At 43.1% G+C, this 17,500-nt stretch overlaps 1 protein-coding gene across 1 annotated transcript in view; it reads left to right on the top strand.

Annotated features, from left to right (window-relative positions):
* Positions 1-17,500, top strand: part of LOC122926364 (sialic acid-binding Ig-like lectin 16) — a 139,755-nt gene that overhangs the window by 27,805 nt on the left and 94,450 nt on the right. Inside the window, exon 3 of the mRNA XM_044277739.1 lies at positions 8,844-9,215. Coding sequence (XP_044133674.1) covers positions 8,844-9,215 — 372 coding nt within the window. The remainder of the gene's footprint in view (positions 1-8,843; positions 9,216-17,500) is intronic.

Below are 17,500 nucleotides of genomic sequence, written 5' to 3'. Positions count from 1 at the left end.
TGGCTGATTTCAAAATCTTTTGAGATCTTTTTAAATCCCTTCCCAGACTCATAGGCTGCTACAATCTTTTTTCTGAAGTCCTCTGACAGCTCTTTTGCTCTCACCATGGTGCTCACTCTCACTTCAACAGTCAGGAGCACACCAAACTAAATGTCTGAGGTTTAAATAGGGCAAGCCTCATTCAACATGCAGAGTAACGATCTACTAATTATGTGCACCTGGTGTGATATACCTGTGTGAGATCTGAGCCAATTTAAGAGGGAATACATGTGAGGGTGTCCTATCTTTTTCCTCAGTTAGAATAGGCATTTTTGTAGAATGACATTTACAGAAGATCTTGAAAAGACTTTTCTTCAGTTTTCTTTGTTTAGTTGGATTACTTTAATCTCTCTGTATTGTTGAAACGGAGATGAAATAACCTTTTATTAAAAATGTTACAAAAAACCACATGCTTTCAAAGGGTGTCCTAATTTTTTCACATGACTGTATATGATGACCCGGATCATGTTGCTCTGGCAGAATCGAACTTACGTTCTTTATGCCAGAACAAACTGTCTGCGGAGCTTTATTGTTCTGAATTTCGGAGATGGGCAGCTGATTCAGGCTGGAATGATGCTGCACTCCGAAGTCAGTTCTGTCATGGTCTCTCAGAGCGTTTGAAAGATGCCTTTGCTTTCCATGAGAGACCAACGTCCTTAGAGTCTGCCATGTCATTGGCGGTACGCCTTGACAGGCATCTAAGGGAAAGAAACGAGACCTCTCCGTCCAGCCATTGTCAGTCTAGGGGCAATGGTGCGGACTCATTCAGTATGCAGGGGTCTCATCCTGTCTCGCTCCCCTCTGAAGTGGAGCCCATGCAGCTAGGCCGACTTGCCCCTGATAAAAGAGGATTTAGTCCTCAGAATATGGTGTGTTTTTGTTGTGGGGGCATAGGTCATTTGGCAAATGTTTGTCCGTCTAGGAGATTCCTGAACTGTACTAAGAGCGATAATAAGAGAAAAACCTCAAGAGGTAAATCATCAAGTTCTGCTTCATCTGCTACTTTGGGCAAAGTTGATGTGGGAATTGATGCTATTCCTCTGACCTGCAGTTCCCGTTTTCTCCTGTCTGCCAGGGTGGCGCTAGAGAGCAAAGTCATTCCTTGTGAGATTTTTGTCGATAGTGGAGCGGCCGTCAATCTTATTGACACTCAATTTGTAGCCTTGCATGGTTTTCAGGTTTGTACATTAGAAAAGGATATACCTGTTTTTGCTATCGACTCTGCTCCACTCTCGCAGAGATCTCTGAAAGGCATTGTTCACAATATCCGGCTAGCTGTAGGTGACACTCATGTGGAGGAGATATCTTGTTTTGTCCTTAACGGATTGCCTTCTCCTCTAGTTTTGGGGCTACCTTGGCTCACTAGACATAACCCCACTATTGATTGGCAAGGAAGGCAAATAAATGAGTGGAGTGACTTTTGTAGAGAGAATTGTCTCACAGCGACTTTTGCAGAGGTGTCTACTAAAACGGTGCCATCATTTCTCTCTGATTTCTCGGATGTGTTTTCCGAGAGCGGTGTTCAGGAGCTAACTGTCCCATTAACCTCATTCCCGGCGCCAAGCTGCCAAAAGCACGCCTCTACAATCTCTCACAACCAGAAAGACTCGCAATGCGAACCTATATCTCCGAGAGTCTCGAGAAGGGGCATATTCGTCCCTCAAAGTCACCTGTTGCCGCGGGTTTTTTTTTTGTTAAAAAAAAAGATGGCTCTCTGAGACCTTGTTTAGATTTTAGGGAGCTGAACCGTATCACGATTCGCGATCCCTATCCCCTTCCTCTGATCCCGGACCTCTTCAACCAAATTGTTGGGGCCAAGGTGTTTTCCAAATTGGATCTGAGAGGCGCGTACAACCTGGTCAGGGTCAGAGAGGGGGATGAATGGAAAACGGCCTTTAATACCCCTAACGGGCATTTCGAGAATCTCGTTATGCCTTTCGGCCTGATGAATGCTCCGGCCGTCTTTCAGCATTTTGTTAATAGTATTTTCTATCATTTAATGGGGAGATTTGTATTGGTGTATCTTGATGATATTTTGATTTTTTCCCCTGATGTTCAGAACCATCAGGATCATCTTTTTCAGGTCCTGCAGATACTGCGGGAGAATAAACTGTATGCCAAGCTGGAGAAATGTCTTTTTATGGTATCGGAGATTCAATTTCTGGGTTTTCTCCTCTCTGCTTCTGGTTTTCGCATGGATCCGGAGAAGGTCCATGCTGTGCTGGAGTGGGAGCTTCCTGAAAATCAGAAGGCATTGATGCGCTTTCTGGGTTTTGCTAACTACTACAGAAAGTTCATTTTGAATTATTCCTCTATTGTCAAACCCCTTACTGACATGACAAAAAAGGGGACGGATTTTTCCTCTTGGTCGGAGGAGGCGCTTGCAGCCTTTTCTAAGATTAAAGAGAGTTTTGCGTCTGCTCCCATCTTGGTGCATCCCGATGTTTCCTTACCTTTTATTGTTGAGGTGGATGCTTCCGAGGTGGGTGTGGGTGCAGTTTTGTCCCAGGGCCCCTCTCCTGCCAAATGGCGACCTTGTGCCTTTTATTCTAGAAAACTCTCCCTGGCAGAGAGAAACTATGATGTGGGAGATAGGGAGTTGTTGGCCATCAAGTTGGCTTTCGAGGAATGGCGCCATTGGTTGGAGGGGGCCAGGCACCCTATCACCGTTTTTACCGACCATAAGAATCTGGCGTACTTGGAGTCGGCCAGGCGTATGAATCCGAGACAGGCCAGATGGTCTCTGTTCTTCTCCAGATTCACTTTTGTTGTTACTTTCCGCCCTGGGATCAAGAATGTGAAGGCTGATGCTCTCTCTCGCTGTTTTCCGGGAGGAGGAAACTCCGAGGACCCGGGTCCCATTTTGGCGGATGGGATCGTTGTTTCTGCTCTATATTCCGATTTGGAGGCCGAGGTCCAGGCTGCCCAGACTGAGGCACCTGCCCGTTGTCCCTCCGGGAAGTTGTTCGTGCCTCCTGAGCTACGTCACAAACTCTTTAAGGAACATCATGATACGGTTCTTGCTGGTCACCCCGGGAGTAGAGCCACGGTAGATCTCATTGCTCGGAGATTTTGGTGGCCGGCTCTTCGTAAGTCTGTGGAGGGTTTTGTGGCTGCTTGTGAGACGTGCGCTCGCGCTAAGGTCCCTCGTTCACGACCTTCAGGTTCCCTTCTCCCGTTACCCATACCTTCCCGTCCTTGGACACACCTGTCCATGGACTTTATCACGGATCTTCCTCGTTCCTCGGGGAAGTCGGTGATCCTGGTGGTCGTGGACCGTTTTAGCAAGATGGCTCATTTCGTTCCTTTCCCTGGTTTACCCAATGCTAAAACGTTGGCGCAAGCTTTTGTCGACCATATTGTTAAATTGCACGGCATTCCCTCTGATATTGTTTCCGATAGAGGCACGCAGTTTGTGTCCAGGTTCTGGAAGGCTTTCTGTTCTCGCCTGGGTGTTCGGCTGTCCTTCTCTTCTGCTTTTCACCCGCAGTCGAATGGTCAGACTGAGCGCCTCAATCAGAATCTGGAGACATATTTGCGCTGTTTTGTGGCGGAGAACCAGGAGGATTGGTGTTCATTTCTCCCTGAGGATTGGTGTTCATTGCTGAGTTTGCTTTGAACAACCGTCGTCAGGAATCTTCTGATAAGTCACCATTTTTTGGTGCATATGGGTTCCATCCGCAGTTTGGGACATTCTCGGGAGGGGCTCTTTCTGGTTTACCTGAGGAGGAGAGATTTTCCTCGTCTTTGTCTACCATTTGGCAAAAGATTCAGAGTAATCTCAGAAAGATGAGTGAGAAATATAAGCGTGTGGCTGATAAAAGAAGTGTGCCTGGTCCGGACCTGAATGTGGGTGATCTGGTGTGGTTGTCTACAAGAAATATTAAACTGAAGGTTCCCTCCTGGAAATTGGGTCCCAAGTTTATTGGGCCTTATAAAATTTTGTCAGTCATCAATCCTGTTGCCTTCCGTCTTGATCTTCCACGGGTTTGGAAGATACATAATGTATTTCACAGATCTCTCTTAAAACCATATGTCCAGCCCACGGTACCCTCCTCTTTGCCTCCTCCTCCGATTTTGGTTGATGGCAATCTGGAGTTTGAGGTTTCCAGAATTGTGGACTCTCGCATTGTCCGCGGTTCTCTTCAGTACCTCGTTCATTGGAAGGGTTATGGTCCTGAGGAGAGGATGTGGGTTCCGATGTCGGACATTAAAGCCACTCGCCTTATCAGGGCATTTCATAGGGCTCATCCTGGGAAGGTGGGTCCTGGGTGTCCGGAGTCCATCCGTAGAGGGGGGGGGGTACTGTCACTACCCGAGCTTTGAGACGTTCTCACAGCTCTGTGTCTCCACCCCTGTGATGATGTCACTTAGAGTTTGGAGGTGTTCTTACTGTTCTGTTTCTCCGCCCCTGTGATGAGGTCTTTACTCCCAGCTGTTCCTCCTGCGTTTGATTTCCCTGCCTTTAAATCACCCCTCCTCCTATTGCAGGGCGTGGATTATATTTCTCTTTTCAGTTGTAGCTCTGCCTTGAGTATCTTCACTTCTTAAGCTACTAGTTCTCTGGACCTGTGTTCTGCTGCTGCAAGCACTCCGGATATTGCCAGCGGCCCTTGGATCCGTCTTCTCTGCGGCTGCAGCTCCATCAGCTAAGTGTGCAGACTTTGTTGTGTACCTGGTGATTTCCTGACTGGATCTGAGGTGGCCACGGTTCCCTCCATATTCTGAGCAGGGCATCGGTGGCCGTGCCCCTTCCACTATTGTAGGGGTTACAGGGCTCATCAGTCTAAGGTACGCGGGCATGCCTCGTTCCACCATTTGGATCCGGGCATGTGCTTTAGCAGCATAGGGAGAGTGTTGAGGGTCTGACAGGGGTCACCCTTTCTCTTCCCTAGTTTGGGTCCGGTCAGTAGCTCTTCTTAGGCTACTTTCACACTAGCGTTCGTCGGTCCGCTCGTGAGCTCCGTTTGAAGGAGCTCACGAGCGGACTCGAACGCCTCTGTCCAGCCCTGATGCAGTCTGAATGGATGCGGATCCGCTCAGACTGCATCAGTCTGGCGGCGTTCAGCCTCCGCTCCGCTCGCCTCCGCACGGACAGGCGGACAGCTGAACGCTGCTTGCAGCGGTCGGGTGTCCGCCTGGCCGTGCGGAGGCGTGCGGATCCGTTCAGACTTACAATGTAAGTCAATGGGAACGGATCCGCTTGAAGATGTCACCATATGGCTCAATCTTCAAGCGGATCCGTCCCCCATTGACTTTACATTGAAAGTCTGAACGGATCCGCGCAGGCTACTTGCGCACTTGCGAATTTTTTTAAAGTTATTAATGCAGACGGATCCGTACTGAACGGAGCCTCCGTCTGCATTAATATGATCGGATCCGTTCAGAACGGATCCGATCAAGCGCAAGTGTGAAAGTAGCCTTACTGTGTATGCTCTGGTTACCCTTAAACAGCCGTGACACTAGCTCAATGATCTGGAATGCCCAGGAGGGTCAGTAGGTTTAGGGCCCCCAATCTAGACCATGTTGGGTCCAGTAACTTGATTTAAACAGCCTGTGAGGTAAATTCTAGCAGCACAGCCGTGCTTCACCCGTCCATCTTCCTCTGGTGCTGGCTCGCCCCCCAAACTTAATTTTTTTTCAAACATTCTTTTTTAAGGCCTGTGCCGAGTGTTGAACTTCTTGCCAGGCAAGCAAAAGTATAAATTGTCTCATCATTTCTTCACCCAAATTTAATTTTGCTGCATGACACAGGTATTTGTACTTCTGGACAGCTGTCCAATTAAAAAAAAAAAAAAAAAACATTTTTTAAATTGTCATGTTCTCTAAATGGCTGTTGTCTTTCCAGGGTGTATTCCGTGTTGCCTGATCCCATGGGCTTCTGGGTAGGCAGACTGGAACAGTGACCCAAACTGGCCCAGTATGCCCTATCTGTTCTCTCTTGTCCAGCCTCCAGTACCATCTCAGAGGAAAGTTTTCAACATGTCAGGGGAGTGGGGTATAGTTTTTATTTTATTTTATTTTTTTAATACTGAAAAAAAGAACCTGGAAAAAAAAGTTTTTTTCTTTTTATCTCCATATTCTGACCCCCATAATTTTTTTTTTAGTTACCATATTTTTGGGAATAGAAGATAAACCCTACTATAAGATGCACACATGATTTTCCATAACAGAAGTGGATATTATTAGCATTCAGACTATAAGATGCACTGGCATTTTTTTCCTCCCTTTTGGGAGAAAAAAAGAGTGTCTTAGAGTCCAAAAATAGGGAACATCTATGGGACTGAATGAGTGCTCATTTTTTGCTGTATAATCTGTGGTTTTTATTGATACCATTTTGGAGTGTGTATAACTTTTTGATCACTTTTTAATCAATTCTTTGTGGGAGGTGACTCGACGATAAAGCAGCAAATCGTTAATTTTTAAAAAAAATTGTTATGCAATTTGCCATATAGGATAACATAGTAACATAGTAACATAGTACATAAGGCCGAAAAAAGACATTTGTCCATCCAGTTCGGCTTGTTATCCCGCAAGTTGATCCAGAGGAAGACCCCTCTCTAGTAGCTATAGCCTGTAATATTATTAAGCTCCAGAAATACGTCCAGGCCCCTCTTGAATTCCTTTATTGTACTCACCATCACCACCTCCTCAGGCAGAGAGCTCCATAGTCTCACTGCTCTTACCGTAAAGAATCCTTTTCTATGTTTGTGTACAAACCTTCTTTCCTCCAGACGCAGAGGATGTCCCCTCGTCACAGTCACAGTCCTGGGGATAAATAGATGATGGGAGAGATCTCTGCACTGACCCTTGATATATTTATACATATTAATTAGATCTCCCCTCAGTCGTCTTTTTTCTAAAGTGAATAACTCTAATTTTGATAATCTTTCAGGGTACTGTAGTTGCCCCATTCCAGTTATTACTTTAGTTGCCCTCCTCTGGACCTTCTCCAGCTCTGCTATGTCTGCCTTGTTTACAGGAGCCCAGAACTGTACACAGTACTCCATGTGTGGTCTGACTAGCGATTTGTAAAGTGGTAGGACTATGTTCTTATCACGGGCATCTATGCCCCTTCTGATGCAACCCATTATCTTGTTGGCCTTGGCAGCAGCTGCCTGACACTGGTTTTTGCAGCTTAGTTTGCTGTTTATTAAAATTCCTAGATCCTTTTCCATGTCAGTGTTACCGAGTGTTTTACCATTTAGTATGTACGGTTGACTTGCATTTTTCCTTCCCATGTGCATAACTTTACATTTATCAGTGTTAAACCCCATCTGCCACTTATCTGCCCAAGCCTCCAGTCTATCCAGATCCCTCTGTAGTAGTATACTGTCCTCATCAGTGTAAATTACTTTACACAGTTTAGTGTCATCTGCGAAAATTGATACTTTACTATGCATTACTATACTATAACTATTTTTATATTTTAAAAATACTGGAATTTTTGGACATGGCGATGTCTATGATATTTATTTTTTGTTGTCTTTTATTCTAATTTTGGAGGGTGATTTGAATTTTGATATTGTTTTTAAGGGGACCTTAAAATGCCATAACTAGTTTCCCATTTCTTTTCAGTAATAGAATATAATCCTGAATAGAAAATTCTGTAAATTGCAATGCAGTGCTGCCACCTGCAGGCCTGAAATGGAATATTTGTGCAATTAGCCTATTACTGAACTTCTAAGGAATGTGTTCTTCAATTTCAGTAAGGGTAAGACATGTGCTCCCGAGTTTTTTTAAATTTGCAGATGCCCAGGTCACTTTTTACCACTAGGTCTGTGATCAATTGAAGACATTAGCCCTGAGTGTCTGCTGCGTGAAAAGCTAGGGCACTCACTGTGCTCCAGAGTAGAGGCCATCTTTAAAGACTCAACATCCACAGTAAAACCCTTTTTTAATATACGTTGTGCCCCCATAAGGTCATACAAGATCTTTGGGGGACATTTAAAAATATATTTTTTTATTGCTGATTTGCTGACATAGTAGCCCTAGTAACAGGGGAACACAGATTCCAGAAAGGTTGTACAGCCCTGCAAATGTTCTCTGCAGAGCTGTTCTGGGTCTAGTAAGACCCCGCAGCTTGTACAGGCTAGCAACCCTGGCGGTCAAATGACTGCTGGGATCAGATCCAGGAAATGGTGCTTTCTGATTTCTATACACAGTGCTAGTTCAGCACAGTGTATAGAGCGATAGGGAGGACAAGGATAGTTAAAAACCATCCCTGCCTTCTCTATGGGGAGCTCTGCTGTTACTGATAGTGCCCCAAGCCCCACTCCGCAGCTTAGCAGCTTCACAATTAGTAGGCAGCTGCGATCTCTGAACATCTATTGAGAGATAAGTCCCAACTACACAGACGTTTTGTACTCTATGAACTGGTTACACATTGAATAACTTACTGTCTTACTTCAGTGCTTTGAAATTCTGGACCTTCTTGGTTCTTTTTTTCTCTATCTTCTCTATCTGTAAAGTAGAGAGGGATCTTTTTATGCAAATATCTCAGAGGTGGTGAGTCTTCTGAACTGTGGCCTAATTTCCCCAAGGAGTGAGCACCTGTAGCTCATCCCACTTCCTCAGCTAACATTAAAATCACTAGACTGAACTAAGTCCATCATCTAGCTTCTTAAAAGGGCAGTGTAAGGATTTTTAACCCTAACGGATCCATACAAAACTTTACTGGGTAATACAATGCATTAGAACATTAAATAACATTTAATTAAGAAGAAACAATTAGCAAGTATCCTATTCTGGGGTACGGCAGATGTAATATTGCAATAATTATGACATCCTTTATCTTTCTACAGGTATCACAGGCCAAGTGCTGTCCTATTCTATTAAAGTGGCTTCCGGTGTCAGTGTTCAGGAGGGTCTCTGTACCACAGTTCCTTGTAACTTCATAGCTGACGGTCGAAATACATTCAATAATTCCTTTGGTTACTGGATGCAGATGCCTGTAAATCTAAAATCTATTGTAGCATCTAATGATAAATCCAGTGATGTGCTAAAAAACAACTTCCATCTGACGGGAAATCCAGATTCTGGAGACTGCACCCTGACCATAACTGATGCCAGGAGAGAAGATAAGGGGAAATATTACTTTAGATTTGAAGAAAGCAAAGAGAGTAATGTAAAATATAATTATTACAAAGAAGTGACCACCATTATTACTGTGACTGGTAAGTGTGAGTGAATGTATGATGTCATCAGATACCGCTGTGATGTAGATGTCCACGGTGCTACACATGCCATAAAGAAGTACTAACTCATACAGCATTTACAGATCATGTTCACCGAGTAAATCATTTCTTGCACTCAATGCAGGTAAACTGAAAGAGAAGAAGCAACTTTGCATGGCCTGGATAAAAAAAATATTTCCTACCGTTTTGTGTACACAGCCCCTATGCAAAACAGATGATGATCCTCATGATAGGTCATCAATTTGAGAGTGGCAGGGGTCCAATTGCTAGGACCTTCAGTACTTAGCTTTATCAAGAGACCATAATGCTCAGAGAGAGTTTAAGCCTTTTCCTAGGACATGTGATGTCACATTCATTGGTCAGATCTGTAATATACCAGACACCAGGGTACTACAATTTGAATATTGTTTGCATTGTTATGCATTTTATGGTTTGCTTCTGCACTTAGTTACCAGCAAGAAATGGATGGCAAAGGTTTCACACCCTGCACTGCCCCTCTTGGTAGGAGTGGGCTGGTCCTGCTTCCTGCCAGAAGGGGAGAGTTCCTGTCAAGAGAAAGAAAGGAGAGGTCCTTACCTACTTGCACCATCTGTCTTAAACGATGACAAACAACTGGATGATGGTCCCTTCCTGACTAAGTGCAGGGGCCTAAGGGATAAAAATGTGATGACAGACAGCAGGGCCAGGACAATGGGTAGGTGAGGATAGGCGCCCACCTAGGGCGCAACCTTGCTACCCATAACAGAGAGAGCAATTATATGCTGAAGCCTATGAGGTAGTAGAGCGGAGCAAAAAGTTGGAATGGCATCGCCATGACCTACTGCTCCAGGTCTCATGTGATCACGTATTCACACAAGCCCTGGGGCAGGAGCAGGGATGTCATGGGGACCGCCTGTGCTGGGACGCAATAACACGGGACACAGATTGGAAGCGGTCTGTGGCCTGCAGCGTAGATGTTGGCAGGGAATAGGAGCAAGTTTTTTTGTTTTGTTTTTTAACTAAGCAATGGCACTACTAATTAATACTGGGTGCACCAAGAAAGGGTGGAGGGGGTATTAAATACTGACACTGTGGGAGAGTATTATATACTTGCACTAAGAGGGGGAGCATTATATACCGGCACTCGGGCAGAGCATTATTTGCTTAAACTATGGGGGGAGCAATATATATACTGTGTATATATATATATATAAATATATATAGGCACTACAGGGGAGTTAAAACTGCAAGGGGGCATTCTAGCTACAAGGGTCACTGCAGGAGGGGCATTACAGATATTGGGAGCATTATGGTTATATTAATACTATTAGGGATACTGCAGGGGCATTATTATTATTGGGGGTGTAAAATATAGGCATTGCTAATAATGGGGCGCTCTTGGGGAGTATTATAACTATTGAGGGCACTATTACTAATGAGGCCGTCTGGGAGCACTATTAATATTGGGGACAATCTGTATGGCACTGTTGTATCTGACAGTATAGTGTTTGTGGACATGGGGGAGCACAGCGGGTGCAGTATCGTTGAGCAGCAGGATGACAGTGGCCTGTATATATCTACCATGTGCCGTATAGTAATGCTGGTGTCTTTTTAATCTAATGTAGCAGTGGGGGGTGCACACAACTGACCAAAGACGTCTGACCGTGATGATCTAGACCAGGGGTGCACAACCTTTTTTGGTCTGGGGGCCGCATTGTCACATCGCTCTATTTCAAGGGGCCGCAAATAAAAAAAATTTGATCGGCACTCATCTACCTATCACACAAGCCAGTGCAAAGTGACTGGGGAGAAGTGATCGCTGCCACAGTCGTGCTGCAGATAATCGGACATCTTTCATCCTGATAAAATATGCAAATCAGCCGACAAATGAGCAATTCCTTGTTTATCGACTGATCAGCTGCACGATTATACCGGCCAGATATAAGATATGAGCGCTCCTATGAACACTTGTTCCCAGTAATTGTCCCAAATATCGTGCTGCAGCATAACCCTGAAACCGAAGAGTTATACTTACTTGCTCCCCGCCTCTCTGGTTCTTCGAATTGCCTGCGCTGTTTACACCTGTCAGTGCATGGACATGGTCATACACCACTCCAGCCAATGACTTAGGCGGTTATGTGACCACAAGCAGCATGTCACTGCTGAAGCCAGTCATTGACTGGAGCCGTGCAAGTGACCATGGCCATGCACTGACAGGTGTAAACAGAGCAGGAACCGGAAGATGGAGGCAGCGGGGGCAGTGCAGAGGACCAGAGCGGAGTGGAGCAGGTAATTATGAATTTTACCAGAAAAGTGGCGTCATTTCCTTCCATCCTGCCTCTTATTTATAAATCAGCGTTTTCCTTCACTGCAGAGGACGGAGCTCACTGGTTACTACCATCTCCTGCCAATCCAGTTATAGGCGCCCTGCAGTAACCAGTAAGCACATTACCTTGCTAGTGGGGAAGGCGCCTATTGGTTAACGATTGAATGACCAGGCCCGAAAAAGCCTTAAGGACCAAACACTTTTTAGTGATTTAGCGCGCGTGGTGGTTCAAATGGTTGTAACTATCTTATTTGTTGGACTACAAAAATAATTTTTGCAACAATATTTTTTGGGGGGAAACTGTACAAAACTGTACTTTTTTTAAAAAGTATATATTTTTTCAAACTATAGCTCCTTATTCTTAAAATATGCAAACTGACACCAAAATAAATTATTATAATTAGTTCTCTACTTTGTGTAGGCCGTTTTGCTATATAATATGAAAAGTTTCACGTGAATGGGGCGGTAATGGTGACGGTTTTGATTAGTGTGGGTGTTTTTTCTTTTATGTATCTTTTTTTTTTTACTTAATATATTTCTGCTACATAATATGTCCCCCAAGAGGTCATAAAAAGACTTTGGGGCACACTGTCACTTTTTTAAAATTTGCACTTTTTCATAAAAAGGTGACACTCTTTTATTAAGCACTTTTTCCTTTTTATTTAATTTTAAAATTTATTTAGTTCTTCGTTTTTTAACTTTTTTTTAAATATATTTTTACCACGTAATTTGTCCCCAAGAGGTCACTGAAAGACCTTTGGGAGACAATAAGTGACTTTTTTTTGTACTATTACCACTGTAACTGGAGCATCCAAAGGAGCCCCAGTTACCGTACAGGGAAACCAGCCTGCTGCGGAGGCTTTGTACCAGGGCAGCGCTCCTCTGTTCCCGAGACACCCAACGGTCACATGATCGCTGGGTCCACACTGCAGAGCGCTCATAGAGGAGAAGGCAGAAGCGCTAATAAAGCGCTTCTGTCTTCTCCTCGGCTTCCCCGCTCTCACTAATAGCCGGGGACCCTTTCTGTTCCTGCTACAGTGCAGGAGCAAAACCTGTGATCCATCTGCTGTGCGGCGCTCTGTGCAGGATAAGCTGTGTTTCTGCCCAGCAGGGCGGGGGCCGCAAACCATGGCTCTGGGGGCCGCAGGTTGTGCTCCCCTGATCTAGACCAAATGGATAAGAAAAGGAAAGTGAACAACTGAATTTCCATGGAGTCACCTATAAGTCACTGGATCTGCCCCTGACTGCTTCTTTCAAATGTGTTTTAATCTCTTTATTAGGATGTAATGTCACTGCAAATTGATTCGGACTCAAATGTTGGTAAGTAGTGATGAGCGGCAGGGGTAATATTCGAATTCGCAATATTTTGTGAATATTTTGTAGAATATTCATCATCAATTTGCAAATTCGAGATTATATTCTTTATTGCGAAAATCGGCAATATATTATTCACGTAATGCGAGTGAAATACCGGCGTGGATCACTTATGCTACTTTTTTTAAGCTGGTCTAAGTTTCCTGAAACTGGAGAAAATGGTTGACACGGCAGAGCATTAGAATAGCTTTATATGCAGACAGAGTGCTCCAATATATTTGTGATTGCAAATTTTTGGCAATTAATGATGCGCCTATTTTTTTCGCAATACGTGCAACTTGTATAGTAAGAGACAGGAACTTGTCTATTGGTTGCTAGAGATGTTGCTAAGCTGTGACAAAGCCTCATTGGCCCACAAGCTAGAAGAAGGGAGGGATGATCACCCGATGTGTACCGTGTAAAAAAAAAAAAAAAACATTCGGCATTATGAATATATAGCACTATATTCTAAATATTCGCAAATTGCTGATATTCACGATAAAAATTTGCTTTTAGAATATTTACGCTCAACACTATTGGTAAGCATGATATTGCCTCCTTCACAGGCTGGATTCATTTTTCCATCACATTATACACTTCTTGTTTCCATGGTTATGACCACCCTATAATCCAGCAGTGGTGGCCATACTTTCTCTACATAAATGCTGAAGTGACACAACCCCTTTAACTACGGAAATTAGTAGCTGCCGGCGTCCTCTCCTCTGGACCGTAACCCTTCCAGTGAACCAGATACTCAACATTACCTTAGACCCTTCTGGAGTATAACATTTTAGCAACCTCATACTTCATCTCACCTTCTCCACTGGAAAAGGAGGTCTCTGGGGTGATTGACGTCACATATTCCTAAGCAATGACTTATGAAACACGTTATGAACTCTCAAGGAGTCAGGCAGTCTTATGCCTTATTCACATGGATGCGATATCTCTTCTCTTTATATTTGTCACATAAACAACAACTTGACGCATTTCGGCTCGTAAGATGAGCCTTTCTCAAACAGACAAAGTAAAATGAAACACAAAGGTTTTAAATAGCCTGTGGCAATATCGGATATGACATCAGGTTACTATAGAAACCGTATAAACAAAACAGAATAACCAAAGCGGCAGGAGCAAACCACTTAGGGTAAATATGAAACTAACACACAATATTATTTATCACGAAAGGCAACTAGCGCATAGGACAAAATACACTAGATATACAAAATATTGTAAGTTTGTAGAGAAGTTGAGGTGTACTCATATAATATCCATCACGTTTTCTGTGAAATTAACAAACAAAGAAAATTTTACAAATAAAAAACAAATATGAGTATTAATATGCGAGATGAACCTTACGTCAAAGGAAACTGCTCAGATCGTAATCGCCATTTAACCCCTTGGGTTCCAGAGTCTGCAATCTGTGAATCCAGAACGCCTCTCTTTTCTTGAGGGATTTAACCCTATCGCCTCCTCTCCGTGGGGAAGGTATTTGTTCTATAATCTGGAAGCGCAGTTGCGAAATGTTGCGCCGTCATTTATCGAAATGATAGGGTAAAAGAAGTAACAGATTCTTTTTCCTAATAGTCGATTTGTGTTTGCAGAATCGATCCTTCATTCTAGTAGACGTCTCACCGACACAGACAAGTCCGCAAGGGCACTTCAAGATATATACTGCAAAACTGCTATTGGATGTGAAGGATCCTTTGATAGAGAATCTCTCACCTGTATGGGGGTGGGTGAAGTACTCACCCTTGATTACACTTGAGCAATGTATACATTGCAGACACGGGAATGTACCTTTTCTTGGCGTGGAAAGTGTCATGTGTCTTGCTAACATTTTATCACTGCCTACATCAGCTTTAACCAGGAGATCGTGGATATTTTTAGATCTCTTATTACAAATAATTGGTGGATGCTGGAACTCATCAACATCTGGATAAGCTTTAGTGATAATATTCCAGTGCCTATTTATTATACTGTAGTTCTACATTTATTCATCCAGGGATGATATTTAACCACAAATGGAACCTGTGGTTTCTTTTGTGAGCGTGTTGATGTCACAGGACCCACTTTATCCCTTTCTATATTTAACATGGTTCTGGAGTAACCACGTGCCTCAGATTTTTCCAACACTTCACCCTCACGGGTCTCCCTGGTCCTGGTGTCTGACACTATCCTGCGGACTCTCTGTAATTGTGAGAAGGGGGATGATTTTTTTTACTGCTGGGGGATGATTGCTAGTAAAATGTAATAAGCTATTTCTATCCGTGTTTTTGACATATAGATCAGTATGTATCAAACCCCTTTCATCCTGAATTACCCAGGTGTCTAGGAAATTCATTTTTGCAATGTCCCAGTGTACTGTATATTGGAGTTCCTTCCAGATAGAGTTTAGGTATTTGGAGAAGCAATCTAGGGTCCGAATATCGCCCCGCCAGACGCAAAAAATGTTGTCGATGAAACGACTCCAAAAAATGCAATGTTCAACAAATAAATTCATTTTTGCAATGTCCCAGTGTACTGTAAATTGGAGTTCCTTCCAGATAGAGTTTAGGTATTTGGAGAAGCAATATAGGGTCCGAATATCGCCCCGCCACGCGCAAAAAATTTCGTCAATGAAACGACTCCAAAAAATGCAATGTTCAACAAAATATTCATTAGCATATATGTATTCCTTTTCAAACCATGACATATAACAATTTGCGTATGTCGGTGCTGGATTCGAACCCATCGCGGTCCCCCGCCGCTGTTAATAAAACGTGTCCTGAAACTGAAAATAATTATCTTGTAGAATGATGGCAAGAAGACGTAAAAAAAAAATCCCTTTCTCCCTCATTGTAAGTGGAAGATAACAATATCCATTCAACTGCCTGTATCCCCTTATGGTGTTCAATAGAGGGATACAGATTGCACACATCCAATGTAACTAATATGTCATCACCTCGCATCTCTAGATCCCGTATTATCATGAGAAAATGGTTAGTATCAAGCAGGTAAGATGGTGTATATTTTGTCAATGGCGTGAGAGTCTTCTCTATTGTGATGAGTGGCAGGGGCAATATTCAAATTCGCGATATTTCGCGAATATTCGTGTGAATATTCGCCATATATTCAAGAATTTGCGAATTCATGATCTCTAAGCATTATTTTCTTGATTGCGAAAATGAGCATAAAGATTTGCATGAACTGGTATTTAAAAAAAAAAGTTGAATATTCGCGATTACGAATATATTTCTCAAAGTGCCAATATTCGCAATTAAAATTCGCAATTCGAATATTCGTGATCAACACTATACTCTAACACAATAGCTGGAGGTGACAATATTGAGTCAGTTAGTGCAACTATGGGGCGCCCTGCAGGATGGGTTAGGTATTTCTGCATTTTCGGGAGTGTATAAAAAACAGGTGTTGTGCGCACATGAAATGGTGAATTTAATCATCATAGATAGGTCTTGGTCATTTCATGAATTTCTGAATTTTGGTTTATACTTTTTATTTCACATTTAACGCCTTTGATCTATAAAGCCCCCTCCTCGGCTGCTGGCACACTGCTACTTTGTTATTATCTATGCTGCTTCCATCTATCTAATATGTATCTGTCTATATCATATATTTCTATCTATCTACAGTGCTATACAAAAAGCCTGACATGATTTGCTCAGTATGCTATGTCATGTCAGGATATCCAGTATAGGGGATCGCTGTGGTAGATGAGCGCTGCGGCAGTGCAGGGGATTGGTTCCGGAAATATATAATTTATTACACTTTATATCGGTCCTGCATAAACAGTGGGATGCGAAAGTTTGGGAAACCTTGTTAATCGTCATGATTTTCCTGTATAAATCGTTGGTTGTTACGATAAAAAATGTCAGTTAAATATATCATATAGGAGACACACACAGTGATATCCGAGAAGTGAAATGAAGTTTATTGGATTTACAGAAAATGTGCTATAATTGTTTAAACAAAATTAGGCAGGTGCATAAATTTGGGCACCACAAAAAAGAAATTAAATCAATATTTAGTAGATCCTCCTTTTGCAGAAATTGCAGCCTCTAAACGCTTCCTGTAGGTTCCAATGAGAGTCTGGATTCTGGTTGAAGGTATTTTGGACAATTCCTCTTTACAAAACATCTTTAGTTCATTCAGGTTTGATGGCTTCCGAGCATGGACAGCTCTCTTTAGGTCACACCACAGATTTTCAATTATATTCAGGTCTGGGGACTGAGATGGCCATTCCAGAACGTTGTACTTGTTCCTCTGCATAAATGCCTTAGTGGATTTTGAGCAGTGTTTAGGGTCGTTGTCCTGTTGAAAGATCCAGCCCTGACGTAGCTTCAGCTTTGTCACTGATTCCTGGACATTGGTCTCCAGAATCTGCTGATACTGAGTGGAATCCATGTGTCCCTCAACTTTGACAAGATTCCCAGTCCCTGCACTGGCCACACAGCCCCACAGCATGATGGAACCACCACTATATGTTACTGTAGGTAGCAGGTGTTTTTCTTGGAATGCTATGTTCTTTTTCCTCCATGCATAACGCCCCTTGTTATGGCCAAATTACTCAATTTTAGTTTCATCAGTCCACAGCACCTTATTCCAAAAT

Source organism: Bufo gargarizans, chromosome 2 (genome assembly GCF_014858855.1).
Source record: "Bufo gargarizans isolate SCDJY-AF-19 chromosome 2, ASM1485885v1, whole genome shotgun sequence".
Classification (NCBI taxonomy): domain Eukaryota; kingdom Metazoa; phylum Chordata; class Amphibia; order Anura; family Bufonidae; genus Bufo; species Bufo gargarizans.
The sequence above is the reverse complement of the archived record's forward strand: the minus strand, read 5'-3'. Positions and strand labels throughout refer to the sequence as shown.